The 18,638-nt window shown below is 39.5% G+C and overlaps 1 protein-coding gene across 2 annotated transcripts in view; it reads left to right on the top strand.

The window, feature by feature from the left end:
- Window positions 1-18,638, top strand: part of kcnh5b (potassium voltage-gated channel, subfamily H (eag-related), member 5b) — a 167,061-nt gene that overhangs the window by 219 nt on the left and 148,204 nt on the right. The window contains exons 1-4 of one of the 2 annotated variants that reach the window (XM_074692017.1): window positions 5,190-5,248; window positions 7,964-8,087; window positions 12,967-13,073; window positions 15,103-15,231. In XM_074692017.1, coding sequence (XP_074548118.1) covers window positions 8,065-8,087; window positions 12,967-13,073; window positions 15,103-15,231 — 259 coding nt within the window. In that variant the 5' untranslated portion in view covers window positions 5,190-5,248; window positions 7,964-8,064. Of the gene's footprint in view, window positions 1-5,189; window positions 5,249-7,963; window positions 8,088-12,966; window positions 13,074-15,102; window positions 15,232-18,638 lie in introns of those variants that run through there. The other variant, XM_074692016.1, reaches the window with a different exon arrangement.

Genomic DNA, 18,638 nt, shown 5'->3' with positions numbered 1-18,638 from the left:
GACGGGGAGGGTGGTTTCTGGGTCCAGGAGGCGGCTCGGACCCGGACTCTGCTGGATTTACAGTCTTTTTGAAATCAGTGCGACCTCGGAGGTTTGGTGAAGGAATCCCAGAATCCCACTTTGAGCTTCTTTACTGAGCAGTGATGGATTTCCTCCTGTCCTCTGTGGCTGGTTTTGAAGTAGCGCTAAACTGATCCAAGTTCTGAATAACGGAGACTTTGATCTGAGAAACAGGAAATAACATCTTTTTTTCTACAATAAAAAATAATCTTCTTCCATTCATTCTTGTCTCAGAAAGCTCACAGGGAGTTTACGCACCGCTTTACCCCCAAACCTTTTAATCCACGTCTGACTTTTGGCGACTCAGATCTCTTGAAATGACGAGAAATGTAGAAAAACACATTTTAATTGAAGTTTAAAACTTTATTTTAAGAATCAAACCTCCATTTTTTGTTGATAAACGCTGACAGCTGCTCAGCTGATAAAGATGGAGCTCTCTGATCATTATCTGAATAAAAAGCCTCTTTCTAAAGCTTTTATTTTTAATGAAGCATGATGATGAGGAGGAGTCTTTGATGTGTCAGGGAATTTTCTGGAGCAACATTAGATTTAAAGACTTAAAGGGACAGGCTGTGGAGTAATTAAGTGAGGTAAATAATAATTAATGGCTCACTTGTTTATCATCCTGGAGTGTTTCTGCGTGGCTCACATGCCTTATTGCTGTGTCGTCCAACAGGGTCAATCTGCGTCGTAAACTGCGCCAGACTTGGCACAGGCCTGAGAGAGGCGCTCTTAACTCTGATGAGATTGATTGCTTTGTGTTGTCTTCCCAGAAAACTCGGCGGAGTAATTGGCTGGAATGAAAGTCATGCAGGGTTGTGGGTGTGTGAGCAGGACGGATGGATGATGGATGGATGATGGATGGATGATGGATGGAAGGATGGATGGATGGGTTGGTTTGTGCTCAGGGATAAGGTCAAGAAAAGAGAAAAGATGCTTCTAGAAATGTGTGTGTGTGTGTGTGTCATGGTGGTGTTTGTGCCTCTGGGACAGGCTGAGCAGACCTCTCAGGGCGTTTCAGCGCTAATTGGAGAGCCACTGGATGGAGATGGAGGGTTTTTCTCTTTTCCCTGAGAAGTCACGCAAGAAATTAACGTGTGAATCTCACCACAGAGAGGTAGAGGTGAGACGTTTGGATGTCTGCTGCTGGGTATAAGTTTGGGGAAATCTCAGGATGAGGGCTTCAGGGTTGGATTTGAACATACAGATAAAAACAAAGACAGAAAACACAAGTTTTAATACAGCCTCCAGACTTCATAAGACAGAAATGAATCCTCGGTGCAGGGGGATTAAGCTGCGTGGCGCGGCGCTGAAAGGTTTCTGATTACATTTCATCTTAAGACTCACAGATTTAATGTAGTTTGAGAAGTTATACCAAAGCAATTCCTCCAGAAAATGCAAATATGTGACAACAACAGAGATTTAGCATCGACTTAAGACACAAATCTTATATTAAAGTGATCATACTGATGGATATTCTACATCATATACAGCGTAAGCCATGTTTATATCAACAGGAAGTGAGAGGGTGTGTTATTTCACAGATGTTATTTTACAAGCAGGGCCGGACTAATCTTTTTAAGGGACCAGAAAGTGAGCCCTGGGCCCCTTTTGGCCCCCCTTAGTAATTTCAAGCAGCTTTTCCTTCTAACTTAGCATTGGTGATGCACATGTCCCAAAATCTTCTCCAGGATGGTTTTGAGTTTTCTGTTAGGAATTAAAATTAAACCTCTCTAATGTAACATATATCAATTTTCCTGAATCAGAGCTGAAGAGTCTTATCTGAGGCTCTTAAAAAGACTTTGAACCCCTCATTGGTCAGAAATCAGTTTGCGAGGCTCCTTCTTCTTCCTCTTCTTCTTCAGTCCGTGTGTGGCCTGAATGCCCAAACCTGGGTCCTGCTAAGTAATTGGTCGTGATGAAAGAGGAGAGCACAGAAGGTCGAGATGACTCTGAAGATTTTTTGTGTTGCATTAAGTCGTAGTCAGCGCTTTAATCCAAAGGGCACTCAGGAGGCTGCAGAAGACCGCTTTGAGGCTGGGAATAAGAAAGTGATGAATTTAAGTAACATTTCAGTCCCTTGTTGTGCTGAAAAGCTGCTCTGGTGCTTGTTTGGGAAGAGATGGAGGGAGCAGATGAAGAGGATTTTGTTCAGTTGTATTTCTGTTTGATCAGTAGGAGCAGAGTTATCGTTGTTTGGTGTAACTTCAGATCAGAAGTAGGTGCTTATAAACGACTTTTCCCCATTGTGTAGAACAAATTACTAATCTAATCTAGGAGCTACATAATTTATGATCATAATTTCAAGCCCACAATAACAAAAAAACTAAAGCTGCCTCCACTGACAAGGTTTCATCCCTTTATAATGTGTGTGTGTTACACATTCCATTTTCCCGCCTTTAGTGAGTCACATGACCAGCTGCACGGAATTCTCAATCATTGTGACATCATCACCAACTGCTTCCCTCACAGGAGTGGAATGAACTGAAGTTTTCAAACGTCTCCTCATAGATGCCACATTTTTGACCAAATCTGTGTTAAAAAAACAACAAAAAAAGACATTTTTGTCGTAAATTTTATCGGGAAACCATTCATATCATTTTTAAAGCTGTACCACTTTTACTTTTTTGATAGAGGCCCAAATCCCGCAGCTTGTGTAGTGCTGGATCCTCCTCTCCCATTCATTCTAATAGAGGGGAGCTGAGAGGCCTTTTTGAGGGTTTACAACTTTGAGGGCTCGTCATTCAAAAACTGTTTGACAAACGACAAATTCCTGCATAAGTTTTGTAAAGCAGGGTCCACTCTGTCATCTGAGCGAATTTCAAGCTGATACCATTTATGGCCTTGGAGTAGATAACTTTTGTTTAAGGCCCCGAAATTTGGCCCTAGTTTATATTGAAAGGCTAATTGGTGGCTTCCTGCTTGGGATGGGTCAAGAGCAAGCGGCAACCTCTGGTCTTAGAATATGAGACAATGAGGAAGTGCAAAAATCTGCTGTTTCTGGAGTGTTCGCTTGAGGCTGGCTCCAGTCACATACACACCAAGCCAAAAAAAGCTGTTTTCAAAGCAGAAATTAACCTATTTACAGCCTGGTTCAAAAAACGTCTCCTGTCTGAGTCGCTAATCTCACTACTGGCCCCCATTGTACAGGGGTGAATTTTTTCTAACTCAGCCATTCAGGGGATATTAAGATCACAAGCTCCCCCAATAAGAGGCACAGCTGAAGATCATGTGATCGACAGGCGCCCTATGGCTGTACGGGAAGCCCTTGGCAGTACCAGTATGGCCGTTATAGCCGATCTGCTTCATTTTCCGTTTCAGAAACAGATGGGTGACGTCGGCGAGACTACGTCTATGTTTTATACAGTCTATGGTATTTTTGTATTGTAATGACTCCTCCAAAACACACTGGGGCAGTGTGATCTGTATGACTGTCATTATGACAGCATTTTTGAGTGGTTTTGTTACACTGAAGGTGATGGATGTTGCTGTTTATCACACAGCAACTCTGACAAAGAAGTATTGAGATTGTAAACTTGCTTAATGCTGAAAAGTGCTGGACTAAGATGAGCTCATATTTCATGTCTTGATGTTGGGTCTCGGCCTAGACCTGTTCAGGTTTTTCTCGCGATAACGTCTGTTATGATTTGGCGCTATATAAATAAAAATTGACTGATTGAGAGAAGATGGAGCTATGGAAATGAAAAATTCAGGAAACATGATCCCACCAAACGACCCAGCCACAGGGCTTTTGCACCAAATAAAGGTAGAACAACAAGTGTAATTATTAAGAATGATCAATGGTTAACTTCCTGTTAGTGGTAGACTTCTCAGAGCCATTTTTAAAACTGTGAAAGTGGAAGTAAATGAGTCTAAAGACCTGTGAACACATGATGAAGAAAATCCAGGTGGAAATCTGAATTTTATGTAACAAAAAAATAAAAAGAAAGAAAAAAATGGTCTAAATAGTCAACACACCTAACCCCCAAAATGAACATAATTAACATTTAACGTTTCCTGACATTTCCTTGTGTGTGCTTGTTGGATTATTTTGAAGCTTGAGATTCAAACTTTTAGTTTTATGACGAATCAGATATCCTCCAGTCTGCACCGTCCACTGCTGATATAACACTAGTTTCCCCTGACTTCAGCAGGAACGTTTTTATTACAGTGACTGTTTTTATTTCATCAGTTGGCAGGGCGCTGGAATCAATGAACTAACTGTTGGAGAGTTTAATCCTCGTCTTTAGAAGCTGGATTCATGTGTCTGTTTTAGTGTGTGTTTCTGTATTTAAAGCTGTTTTAGGTCGTTTTGTGGGAGAAAGACGACATGCTTGTATTGTTTTTGGGCAGGCGTAAGACATTTAATGAGATTTTTGGCACTTTTATGATTTTAAATTTTATATTTACATTCACATCCTGCTTTTTATGCATAGAAATGAAGTTGCAGGGCTTATAAAGAGATTCTGCAAAGATGAAAATTGTGACTATGCAGATCAGAATCCAGACAGGGTGAGCAGGACCTCGTCTCATGTTTCCAACATGGATTTCCATTTCCATTACCGACCCTTCTCTACACTTTCAACCAGAATCAATGATGTGGTTCCAGCTTTAAGGATTCTTTGTTGGTGTTTTTAGCTCCTATAGGAATCGCTCTCTAAAGAATCTAAAAATAGCTGACGGAAAAAGAAGCTTCCTCATGTCTCTGGGTTGTTTTCTTTGCTCCTCGTGTTTGGGATTTCAAGGACGCCTCCGTCTGAGACTTGAGTTGCTGACGTCTTTTGGGGTTTCATTGTACCGCAGCTGACTGTCAGTTTGTGACTGTCAGAGTCCTCCAGTGAACCCAGAGGAGACCAGCTCGGGTCCGTTTCTCTGACTCTGCAGTGACTCTAGTTAATAAGCTCTCAGGTTGAATTCAGACGATTTCATGGCGCCCTTATTTGACGTGTTAGCTTTCTGCTAACTGTAGTTCTTGGTCCTGGTGGTTTTGGTTTGGTTCAGGTCATGTCAGGGTCTTTTTGTCAGTGTTTCTGTGTTTTGGATTGATCTTTTCTCTGTCTTGTGTTTCCCTCCTGGTTGATTGCTCCTCATGTGTTTCACCTGTGTCTGGTTTCACACCTGAGTTTCTGGAGCTCCTCGTTAGTTCAGTGTGTTTGCTGTCTCCTGTCATGTTCCTGGGTCTCCTCCTGTGAGTTTTTGAGAGTTTTTTGGTTTGTTGTTTGAAAAATCCTTTTGAGTTAAATGTGTGACTGGATCCTCCATCCTCCTTGTGTTCCCAGTAGTTTTAAGACTCCCTACTGCCACGGTGGTGTCTTTTCACGTTTGACAACTCAAAAATATCCACGTTTTCCTCTTTCACTTTAATTTCAGCCTTTATGTTAAAACTTCTTCCTCCCACCAGGGCTTGTTTGGTGTTAATGCTCAGTTGGTTGTGATCACGTCAGTACGTCACTGCGTATGTAGCCGCCCCTGGTGGTGTCAGCTGTGGAAGCTTTGGGGGGTCATTTCTTGCCATTTCCTGTTGTGGTTGTGACATTGTTGTTCCTGACTGTCAGCTACATGGGTGCGTCTCAAAGCTCTAAAGTTTCATCCTTCCTTCCTCCACTTGTGTCGTTCAGGAGATTGGTTTTTAGAGCTCTCCCCGGAGCGTCACATGAAGCGACGTATTCAGTGATGACGGCATCAGCTGATCACCTCTGGATCATCTGTCAGTCAGCTCTAACAGCTGTTTGTGTGTCTGGGCATGTGCGCTGTAATAACACGTAACCTTGAAGAAAACCTGCTCTCTGTTTATTCTGTGTGCTGTTTAGAAGCTCATGGATCACTTTTCCAGTAAAATGCATGATTGCGAGATTATTTATGAATTATTTAACCTTTATCTAGAGCCCATCTGATCGTGAACTCTGAAGCTTATTGATATAACCCAGTTTATTGTGTCTCAGGAAGATTTATTAGTTTTCTGTATTTATCCTCTGTTATATTGATTTGATGATGGTTGTATTCAGTGTTTTCTGCTTTAAACTCACAGCGAACACTTTATTACCAGATTTATGATCAGTTCCTGAACGATCCTCTGTGCCTGCCCTCAGCTCGTCTTTTCTCTCATTAAACTCCGTTGTGTTTGTGAAGTTTCATGTAGAGAAGTCTGAGCCGCTGCAGCGTCCAATCAGAGAGTGATATTCCATATGGGGGTGTGTCTGTCAGTGAAAAGACTTCCTCAAAGCCGGCTCTCGTGTCTGCTCGATCATAGCTCCTCCGATCAATCTCCTCCATCCTCTCTCCTCTCTCCTCTGAGCGCAGTTATTCCTTTATTTTTGATGTGTTGTGACCCGGAAATTGTTGACTTGTTTCTCAGGGAGGCCAGTCTTTAACCGCCTCCTAAGTGTGACACGCTTCCCCACTTTAAAAATTGTGCCATCGTGCACATCGTGCGCCATCCTTGACAAAAACGTGAACTAATAATAACTGTAAAACATTAGCTATCATACTGCTTGATTCACCCACTGATGAAATCACCCGGAAGGGACTGACTGAGCTTCCTGAGAAAAAAAAAAAAGTCCACAACTCCCGGGTCACAACACATTGAAAATTATACAAACCAAAAACGAATAGGTTTGGATGCTTTGGGGGCTTATTTCCTGTGGTGGTTGTGACATTGTTGTTCCTGACTGTTTGCTTCACGGAGTGAGTGTGCTTTCCTTTTTAGGAATGGCTGTTTTTCACCACTTATTGTTAGTCACTGTAGCCCCGCCCCCGGCTCCTGATGTCGTTGGTGTTTGGCTCCGGCCCCAGCAGAGTTGGTGTTTGCTAAGCACAAGTTTTGAAGCCCTGGAGCCAGAGCTATGTCTGTGGAAACACAAAGAGCTAAGTCAGGAACTAGCATTAGCACCAGCTCTGTCAAAAAGCAGTATTAAAAGCTCCCCCCTTTCCTCTGATTGGTCAGCTCATCTGGACTGGAGCTATGAGCAGACCTTGGTGTTTGAGGCCCTTTCCTCCAACATGTCATGACCCACTTAGAAGATCATCCAGTATTGTTACTTTATATTCCTGTTTGAATCTGAGAAAGATGAATACCCTCTCTTTAAATTTTTTTAAAGAGGGGTACTTCTAATAACAACAGTTTTGATTCTTTCGTCTGATTGGTCAGCCCTCTTTTGCTGAGTGTAGTCCTGACTTAAAGAGACACTCTGCTTATGTAACTTTTGATGTTCAGACCAAACTCAGACTCTGATCATTAGCGTCTCCTTCAGACTCTCAGAAACATCACAGCCTCCTTCATATTCAGATTATCTTTGAGTTTTTTCAGCTCTTTGATTGGACGGCTTGAAAGAGAGAAGGAGGTATGACATGCACCTGATGCCGTTGGGACCAGGAATCAGTCGTTGGGCGTGTACATGGGGCGCCTGGCAGTCACCTCGTCAGGATTACGATTCAGCTCAAAAGTCTTAATTCCTCAAAGATGTTTTTCTTTGATCAGGGAGGTCGGGATGGATTCAAACTGACTGTTGAAGTGAGTTTCAGTCTGTAAATCCAAAGGGCACACAGCAGGCTGCAGCTTTTAAAGGAGAGGCTCGACTTTGCTTTTAAGTCTGTTACACTCAGAAACTCGCCACTTGTACTTTCAGGAGGTTACTGGCCGCTGTGATCTCCTCTCTCTGGGTGCAAAAGTTAGTTTTTTGTGTTTTTCTCTTAAAGAGGGGTGTAGGAGTGGTTTCCCAAAGCAGTCAGTGCTCCACTCTGAGTCATCGTCGCTCAAGTCCACTGAAGGAGCAAACCTGAGCTGACCCCGGAGCAGGCAGACCTGTCTTTGTGATCTCCTCCAGAGGCTGAGCGGCTTTGCAGCCTTTTATCAGTGTTTCATAATTGATGACTGTCCTGTCCTTCTGTCCCGTCTGTCTTTCAGAGACCAGCTTCCTCCTGGGAAACGCCCAGATCGTCGAGTGGCCTGTAGTTTACAGCAATGACGGATTCTGCAAACTGTCTGGCTTCCACAGGGCTGAGGTCATGCAGAAGAGCAGCACATGCAGGTAAACCTCCACAGGTGGTTTAAAGGCTCGGATTAACACATCGTCTACACCAGGGGTCTGCAACCTTTACTTTCAAAAGAGCCATTTTTCCTTAGCTCACCTGGATTAAAATAATTCAGAAGCCACAAAGTAAACTTTATTTCCACATTGTAGACAAAAATAAATATAAAAATCTAAAAATAGCAAAAATTTAGTGAAAAATCATCTAAATAAAACTTTTTTTGTTTCTAAAATTGTATGTTTTTTATATATTTTTTTAATTTTTATTTTTCAACAAATATGACAGAAAAAAACAGATAACATGTAATTTCAAATATCATAATATTGCAAACTTTATAAAATATTAATAAGTTGCAAAATTTCTTAAAATGATGAAATTTTTAAAATTTGCAAAATTAAAAAAAGGAAGTTTACAAATGTGCAAATATTTGCAAAAATAAAAAAAAATGAAATTTTGCAAAAAAAAAAAAAAATTGCCAGAACTTAATAAATTTGCAAAAAAAAAATTAAAAAATATTTGTTTCAAAAATTTGCTAAATTTTGAAAAATTGTGAAATTTTCACATTTTGCAAAAAAAAAATAAAAAAAAAATAAAAAAGGAATTAAATAAATTGCTAAAAATTGAAGTATTTCCCAAAATTCTGAAATTTACACAAAATTCAAAAAATTTTCAAACCTGAAAAAAATATTTGGACATTTTTTCTAAATTTGAAAAATGCACATAAAAATTGAACCAAAAAATGCAAAAAGTTTTAAAAAATGCAAAAAGTTATAAAATGAAAATGGAAAAAATTCTCAAAAGCATTGGAATGCCTTTTTTGCAAGAGGTGATGCACATTTTTTTCTCTAAAATTCCTTGTGTATTTTTTTAAAAGACATAACATTAAACACAGATTCATAACACAACACAGTGCCCTTTAACAAAAAGATTAAAAACACATAGCAGCCTTCAACATTATTGTACTACAACATCATCTTATCATCCACAGTCTTTGATATATGACATAAAAGACCGCCAGACACTCTCACAGGTCTGCACAGGTGATGCATATTTTATTTAACATAATGTTAACACATGGTTTTATTCAGGGTCAGTGTCTTTAATCATCACTACTCACTGTAAGAAAAATAAAAACTTCTTTCATTTAATAATATGTTTTTTCAAAGCTACAAGGAGCCACTGCAGAGGAGTCAAAGGGCCTCATGAGGCTCCAGAGCCACAGGTTGGAGACCCTTGGTCTACACACTCAGCCTCTATAACCAGGCTGTGTAAATGTATCAGTAAAAAACACTTTACTAAAGTAGAACTCATAAAAACCAGTATTTTCTTTACAGCAGCAGCTTCTTTACGAGCTGAAACCACACCACAGAACCCATGAGTCATTATTTTTAAAACTAAAACCGTGTCCTCTTCAGAGTGCTCCATTTATCCTGCAGGAATCATTGAAAATGTCCTTTTTTATTCATCTTCATCCATTATTTAAACACAGTGAGAGACACTGAAGATGAAGAAGTGACAAGTTTCTGTGCCTTCCTGCCTCTGTTCTGTCACAAAGTATAATAATTACTGTCGAAATGCTGAAGCTTACGTTGAAATCAAACCTTAACATCAGCATGCCATGGCTTTTTATACTGTTTCCTGTTAACACAACTCCTCCTTTGTTTAAGAATCCAAGACAACACAAATCCATCGCTTAGCAGAGAGGGTGGCAGAAAATAGAATAAGCGTCTGGCATTTTGACTTTCACCAAAAAAAGAGAGAAGGAGAAAGGAGGAGAGACGCTGGACTGAACAGTGAGACTCTGAAATGAATCCAATTTAGAGCTGCCGGGGCTCTGTGAGGTCCAGCTCCAGGACAGAGTCCTCCTCACCTGTCAGTCAAGACCTTTTTAAAGATACGACTCCAAAGGACGGCTCCTCTCCTCAGGCGACCCCCCCTACACACACACACACACACACACACCCACTGTGGGGAGTGGATAAAACCTCCTCGGACTCAGAGCTGTGCCGGAATAGTCAAAGAGGGACGGAGAATTACGTCTGACTCCCTCCTGCTGCTGGGGGCCGAGGCGGACGCTGAGGCAGACAATCCACTCAGATGTGACTCGGAGAGGAGACAAGAGCCCGCTGAGAGCTGAAACTTACAGGCTGCTGCCAAAGTGATGGAGGAGGGGGGCTTGTTAGCTGGGCTCGCTGCCACTGAGAGGAGTAATTTCTGCTCTTTGACTGCAGTACAGGCTCCGGCTCTGTCAGACTGATGCAGGGGTACCCACAGTTTACTCATGAGACCAGGATTACAACAGGTCCTGAACTGAAACAGGAATTTACAATCTATAAACTAGTGGAGTCTGAAAGAAAGAAAATAGCAGCTCTGTAAATCTGTGCTCAGTTTGGTGAAACATTTAGTGGCTAAAGAAGCTGTATTTTACCGTTTTAAGCCACTAGTCTGTCCCTCTGGGGCCCCGTAGTATCTTTACATGATTTGCATCTCAAATGAATCCCCCCTTTTCTCTCACTGCTGTTTAAAAAAACCTTATTTCACCAGAAACAAGAGCAAAAGGCTAAAACACAAGCTAAAAGTTAAACAAGGGTTAAAGGCTGAAACATATCCTCAAAGATAAAACAGAAGCTAAAGGCTAAAACATGGGCTAAATGCTAAAGCAAGGGCTAAAGGCTAAAACACAGGCTAAAGGCTAAAACTGAAGCTAGAGGCTAAATCATGGGCTAAAGGCTAAAACAGAAGTTAAAGTCTAAACTATGGGCTTAATGATAAAACTTAGGCTAGATGCTAAATCATGAGCTATAGGTTTAAATATGGACTCATAAAGCTTAGACAAGAGCTAAATGCTAAAACAGAACCCAAATGCTAAAACAGAAGCTAAAGGCCAAAACATGGGCTAAAGGCTTAATCATGGACTATAAACACAAACAAGAGCTAGAAGCTTAAACATTTGCTAAAAGCTTAAACACAGGCTAAAGACTAAAACATGGGCTAGACGCCAAATCAAGAGCTAAAGGCTAAAACACAGGCTAAAGGCTAAAACAGAAGCTAAAGACTCAAACACAAGCTAAAGGCTAAAAAAGAAGCTAAAGGTTAAATCACAGGCTAAGGCTAAGACAGAAGCTAAAGTCCAAAATATGGGCTAGATGCTTAAGCAAGAGATAAAGGCCAAAATATGGACTCATAAAGCTAAAATAAGAGCTAAATGCTTAAACCGAACCCAAATGCTAAAACAGAAGCTAAAGGCCCAAACGTGGGCTAAAGGCTTAAACAAGAGCTCAAAGCTAAAACATGGACTAAGAACACAAACAAGAGCTCGAAGCTTTAACATGTGCTTAAAGCTAAAACAAGAGCTAACGGCTAAAATATAGCTAAAGACTAAAACATGGGCTAAAAGCTAAAACAAGAGTTTTAGGCTTAAACAAGTGTTAAAGGCTAAAATATAGCTATAGGCTTAAGCATTGGCTACAACAAGAGCTAAAGGCTAAAACATGAGCTAAGGGTTATATACAGGGCAAAAGTTAAACCAAGAACTTAAGGCTAAAATACGGGCTAAAAGCTAAAACAGGGGTGTCCAAACTGACAAAGTTAGCTTGAAATGTTTCAAAGTGTAGCTCTGCCTAGCTGTTGATAAATACCTTACCTCATGGAGTTGGTGAAAGTGGGTTTTTTAAACTGTTTTGCTATTTTTAATTCCTTGTCCTGGGGCTAAGGTGCTCTCTGCTCTCTCCTGACCACTGAGCTGTTTTTTTTTTCTCACACTAACAGGAGAAAGTGAATTTAAGATGAGCCCCTCTAACTTTGTAATGTGCTCCCCTGATCTTCATCCAAATTACTGTCTATGCAAAACAGAATCCAAAGTCCAAATTTAATCAGGAAGGCTTGAATTATCATTTTAATTTCACATTCCTCTGAGGCTGCTGCTCTCCGTGGTCGTCTCATTCTTCAGCTGAACTGTGTCCACTTCCTCAGCGCATTAGCATGTTAGCCCCAGGTTAGCTCAAGCACTGCACCTTTTCTTAGCCCTGTTAGAGCTATCTCTGTTTTTTCTTCTTCTGCAAACAAACTTATGATTGTGTCTCAGAGAAAGGCACCAAAAAAAAACCATTTATCATTTTCTTGTTCTCTGCGCTGTCAGTCAAACAGTGCTGCTGGGTTTTCAGGCTGTAGCTGTTGGATGAGTTTGGACGGAGACCAAGAAGAAGATATTTCACCAAATTAGCCAAAAGACTTTCACTTAAAAAAAAAAAAAACACATTTCCTAACTCTTTAAACCTCCTGAGATTCTTTTTCTGAGCATATGTTCACGTCTGAGCTATAGACATAAAACTTTAAGAGTACATGTTGTACAGGCTCAGTATGGAAGCACTTAATGGTCAGAGATGATCACATTCTTCATCCATTTTTAAAACACATGTTCCTGCTGCAACAACATGACTCAGGCTGGTTCAGTTTGCAGGAAATATTTTTATTATTCACTGTTTTTAAAACTTTCCCTTCCATGAAACTGAATCTTTGTTTTCTCTGAACTCATCCCGGCTCTTTGTGCGCAGAGACTTTGCTTCCTTTGTGGCAGAAAACAATCACTCAGACTCATTAAAAAGCTGAGATTAAAACGTCCGCAGCCTTCAGGAGTGATAATTACAGCCATGCCAGGAAACGCAGGCCGAGCCAATCCCGTAACCATCGTCAGTCCTTCACCGTGAGGTGAATTTATGCTGCGTCACTTTTTCTTTTAAAGCCAAACATAAAACTAAAGACATGTTGAGTTGAGGTTACACTTTGTAAACACCGTTAGCATTTGTGATGTGCTGTAACAGAGGAGCTAAATGTTAAGGGTCAGCGTGGATGCTTGAGTTTTGTGTGTTTCTTTTCTAGTTTTATGTACGGAGAGCTGACGGACAAGAAGACCATCGACAAAGTCAGGCAGACGTTCGACAACTATGAGTCCAACTGCTTCGAAATCCTGCTCTACAGAAAGAACCGTAAGTGATCTCATTTTCTCTGGTTGAACTTTTTACAGGTTTGTGTTTGAGTAAAATGATTATTAGTGTTTTAATTCACAGATTATTGACGACATTTCTCTCATAAAAATATTTGCATTCAGAGCGTTTATTCACAGAAAATGAAAAAAATGTGTTTTTAGAGCTCTACTACTGTAGAGAAACAGGTTGAGATTCATTTTCAATTATGGTGTTAGCTCTGTTAGCCATGTCTGTGAATAGCATGATGCTACTCTGCCTTCTGGTATTCCCTCTGAGGCTGGGTTAGCATGGCTAGCTTGAACCAGCACGTTGTTCTCACCTCCTTCTCCTCACCTTGTGGGAAACATCCGGCCTTGCACCAGTTAGCACTGACATGCTACAGGCTGCTAATGTACATGTAAACAATGCAGCCATGGTTACATGTAGGATCTCCAGACAAACACAGGAGAAAAAGCAGCTAAAATATCACTGAAGACAAAACCAGTTTGGTGTCCACGACCAACAAATGAGCCAAACAAAGTAATGATCCACTCCAAATACAAAGATGAAGAAAAAGAGATGAAAAAATTACAAGAAACGGACAAAGAGGACAGAGCTAGCAACTCTGGAAGAGCTGATAGACTCTCCTCCAAAACTGCAGTAGCTCAGCTTTGTTTGATTTGCTCTGACTGTGTTCGGCTCTTCTTTTCTTTTCATTGATGAAGGACTTGTTTCTAGCTTTACAGGACTTCAGCCCTTGGAGCCTTACAGTAAAACTTTAAAGTCAGCAATGAGTAATTTATGAGTCTATGAGCTCTGTTTTAATGTTTGATGAAACAAAGTTCATATATTTCAATTTCTGCTTCTTTAAAATCAACCTTGTTGAAATCTGTCATTTTTATTATTCATGTTCCAGGGTACGGGTGATTAAGACCTTAATGTGCCGGGTAACATGAATAAACATAGATCAGCCAGGAGCAGCATTATGGCCCACCCTAAACCTTTCGTAAAATTTGTATTTATATATATTTAGATTGTTAATTTTGTCACTTCATGTTGTTTTTGTTAGCGTCAGATGCTCTGTTTTTGTAAAATTAACCATGTTTTTTAGCCTGTTGGGGAAATAAAGAGTTATTAAACATTTAACTTTATGAGGACAGGATTATTTTGATAAAGACTAAAGAAATCTAACCATTTTATTGAACCGTGGTTAACGTCCCTGCTCTTACAGTTTATAATAAACTGTAGCGGTGCAGCCTCCTGGTGCGTTAGAGCGCCACTCTTTGGTCGGTGCCATGGAGACAGATTGCAGATAGATCTGTCTGATGCAGAAAAGGGTTTAGAAAGCAACCAAATCCATCATTTTTGTTAGATGAATAAATAAATGAATGATCTACAAACTTTTGTAAGTTAAGGCCCAGCCCAAATGTGCCTGGCCCACCCAGAGCTGACATCCTGGCTCCGCCCCTGGGGTCAGAAAAAGCCTTATCAGAGAAATGCTTACACCTGATACCTGACTACTCATGAAGTGAAATAAAAAGGAGAAATGATATGAACAGAACAACCTGCTCAGAAAGAGCAGTGAAAGCGCGAGCTGTAAATTTTGGATCTGTAGCATCGGAGAGAAGAGCATAACAGACAAAGAGTGCAGACGAAAATAGTTCCAAGTGTTCCTGTCTTCAAGAGTGATCACCCACAAGAGCACGATGGGAGGCGTAGGAGCACGAGGCAGAGAGGAGGAACGGTAAAATATGAAAAGATCAATTCTGAAATGGCTTCAAACCTGCTGACACGTCAGGAGAGCCGGGCTGAGCGTAAACCAGATCTACGACGACGACCAGCAACCTGTAACCACGGGAGGGATGGCTGTGAGGGTGTGAATATTCAGACACACTCAGGATGAAGAGACAGTGTGTTCCCTGAGTGTTCCCTTCACATTAAACTCACATTAAAACATAAAAAACTGAAGAAAGAGGATCAGAGTGTGTGTTTTTTTTATCAGGAACTTCAGGAATCGAAACCAAAATAGCTCTGATCTCTGTCTCTGCAGGAAGTCCAGTCTGGTTCTACATGCAAGTGGCTCCCATCAGGAACGAGAACGACAAAGTGGTCCTGTTCCTCTGCACGTTCAAGGACATCACCCTCTTCAAGCAGCCCATCGAGGACGAGAGCACCAAAGGTGAGCAGACAGGTAGAGACATCCGTCTGTACACGGTGGGGTTAAGAGGAGGGAGACGAGGAGGATGAGTGACCTAAACTCAGATTATTTTTATGGCATGTTTTCAGTATAACTCCATAAATCAAACTCCTCTTCATTCATATATTTCACATTTGATCCAATTAAACACGCAGCTTAAAGTGTTTCAGAAGAGACCAGAAACAATAGGCAACAGCAACATGTGAAGAGTCTTATACACTAAAATTGATAATGGCATCAGTGTAAAAATAGCAATAAGAGATTAAGTTAATGAAAGAAAATCAGTTCAGTAAAATGATACAAATTAAAAAATGAAAAATTAAAATGAGGTTTTAATATAAAGTGTTTAAGAACAAAATTCAACAAAAAGAAATAGAATAAAACTACTTAGAATGGGTAAAATAACATTAAATAATTTAACAAGAAAGAAAAATGTAGGTCTGAGAAATTGGCATAAAATTAATTATTTAGTATGAAATCAAAATTCAGAACAATAAAGATTACAATTATAAAAAAAAAGATTAATTTAAAAAAAAATTAATATGTAAAATAATTAAAGTAACATTTTATGAAAAATAAAAACTAAAAAAAAATCAAATTGTAAAAATAATTAAAATAACATTTTAAAAAATAAATAAAAACTGAAAATAATAATGAAAAAAAAAATAATAATAATTAAAATGTAGAAATAACTACAATAACATTTTATAAATAAATAAAAACTAAAAATAATTAAAACAGACATTTAAAAAAATAAAAATGTAGAAATAATTAAAATAACAAAATACTTTTATTTAAATTACTTAAAAAATAAATAATAAAATAACAAAAAAATGTAATAAAAATGAAACTCAAAAAGAATAAATAATAAAATAATTTTAAAAAAATTAAGTTGAGTTCAAAACACTTTAAATAAACAAGAATAAAACATGAAGTAAAATAAGTACAAAATATGAAATTTGATGTAATCAAGATATGCTGTTATAAAAGTAGAGTTTGGGGAAAGTGAAGGAAACGAGAGGATGGTTTAAAAAAAAATCACTGCAGGACTTTAGTGATGGAGCTGGAACATGAACTGATATAAAACCTGTATTTTTGGAGGAATAAGGACGTGTAGATCCTTTAAAACCAACAAAACTTTAAAATCAGCTCTTAAAGACGTCCTCACCACTTCCCTTACATTCTCTCCTCCTCCTATTTCTTCTTTCCCTCTCTTCAGACTGTCCTCTCCTTTTTTTTCTCTCCTCCTGATGTTTTCATCTTCTACCTTATCTCTGTTCTCCTTCCTGACTCTCTTGTCCTCTCCTCCCACTCTGCCCTTCTTTTCAGACCTCTCTCATCCTTTTTCCTCCCTATAAATGTTCCCTCTCCTCCTCCTCTCTGTCTCAGCCTCAGCTCCTCCTGGATGAACGGCAGAGTCAGGTTGATGCTGTAACATCTCAGGTTGTGTTTGAGGACCTCACTGATGTGAAGCGGTGTCGTCCCGTCACTCTGACTGATGTGTAGTGTCAGCGTCCCGCCCCGGGCGTGGTTGTTGGCGCCTCTTGCCCGCCTGTTTGCCCTTTGACAAGAATCCCTCGTCCCCGCTCCTGATTTATAATCTGTACAGACATGTCAACATGTGTGTACACATGTCCAGACCCTCCTCCTCCTCCTCCTCCTCCTCTGCTGCAGCGACCTGCTCTGAGTTGTTGTGTGATTTGTTCCATCATTCATTATGTTCGCTCAGTGACGCGTGAATAACACGGGTTGAACACGCCGTTAGATCTTGAGTGGAACTAATTCAGTCACATCAGCGTGTTCAGCTCCTCCAGTTTGAGTCTGTGGTCGAGTTCTGGGAGAAACGATCAGAAAAGTCTGGACGTTTCTCAGACTGAGAGACTCCCAAAGACAGGAGACCAAGCTCCGTCAAACAAGTCAGAGAACTCCACATCTATGGTGGCCTGTGGGTGTCAAAACAGTCTGCAAAGGCCAAAAGATAAGGGCAAAAGCTACATCAGGAATGCAAAACCTTCGACATGAAAACAAAACTTACATCAGGAATGCAAAAGCAACAGCACAAAGGAAAAAGCTATAACAAGAAGGCAAAAACTACAAAATTAATGCAAAAGCACAAGAAGAATGCAAGCGCAAGAACATGAATGCAAAGGCTTCAACACAAATGCAAAAGCTACATTAGTATGCAAAAGCTTCAACACGAGGGAAAAAGCTACAATACTAATGCAAAAGCTACAAATTGAATGCAAAGCTACAGCATAGATGCAAAAGCTGAACAAGAAAGCAAAAGCAACAACTAGAATACAAGAACAAAAACATAAATGCAAAAGCCACAACATGAATGCAAAAAAAAGGATTTTATTTAAAAATGAGTGAAAAAGCTACAACAGGAATGCAAAGACTTAAACAATGCAAAAGCTGAACAAAAATGCAAGAGCAAAATCAGAAATGCAAAAGTAACATCATTATGCAAAAGCTTCATCATGAATGCAAAAGCTACAAAATAAATGCAAAAGCTACAACAGGAATACAAAGACTTAAACAATGCAAAAGCTGAACAAAATGCAAAAGTAATGACTAGAATGCGAGAGCAAAAACAGAAATGCAAAAGTAACATCATTATGCAAAAGCTTCATCATGAATGCAAAAGCTACAACATAAATTCAAAAGCAACAAAATAAATGCAAAAGCTACAACAGGAATGCAAAGACTTAAACAATGCAAAAGCTGAACAAAATGCAAAAATGCAAAAGCAACGACTAGAATGCGAGAGCAAAAACAGAAATGCAAAAGCCACAACATGAATGCGAAAATAAAAAAGATTTTGTTTAAAAATGAGTGAAAAAGCTACAACAGGAATGCAAAGACTTAAACAATGCAAAAGCTGAACAAAAATGCAAGAGCAAAATCAGAAATGCAAAAGTAACATCATTTTGCAAAAGCTTCATCATGATTGCAAAAGCTACAAAATAAATGCAAAAGCTACAACAGGAATACAAAGACTTAAACAATGCAAAAGCTGAACAAAATGCAAAAATGCAAAAGCTACAACAGGAATACAAAGACTTATTGCAAAAGCTGAACAAAAATGCAAAAGCAATGACTAAAATGCGAGAGCAAAAAACAGAAATGCAAAAGTTACATCATTATGCAAAAGCTTCATCATGAATGCAAAAGCTACAACATAAATTCAAAAGCTACAAAATAAATGCAAAAGCAACAACATGGATGCAAAAGCAACAACATAAAGGAAAAGCCATGTCAATGTGCAAAAGCTACAACACAAAGGAAAAAGTTAAAACATGAAAGCAAAAGCCACAACACGAATGCAAAAGCTACAAAATAAATGAAAAAGCCACAACATGAATGCAAAAGCTACAACACAAAGGAAA

Source organism: Halichoeres trimaculatus, unplaced genomic scaffold (assembly GCF_033239565.1).
Source record: "Halichoeres trimaculatus isolate MK-OKI-2021-1 unplaced genomic scaffold, fHalTri1.1 fHalTri1_scaffold_17, whole genome shotgun sequence".
Taxonomy (NCBI): Eukaryota; Metazoa; Chordata; class Actinopteri; order Labriformes; family Labridae; genus Halichoeres; species Halichoeres trimaculatus.
This window is presented reverse-complemented; position numbering and strand designations above follow the sequence as displayed.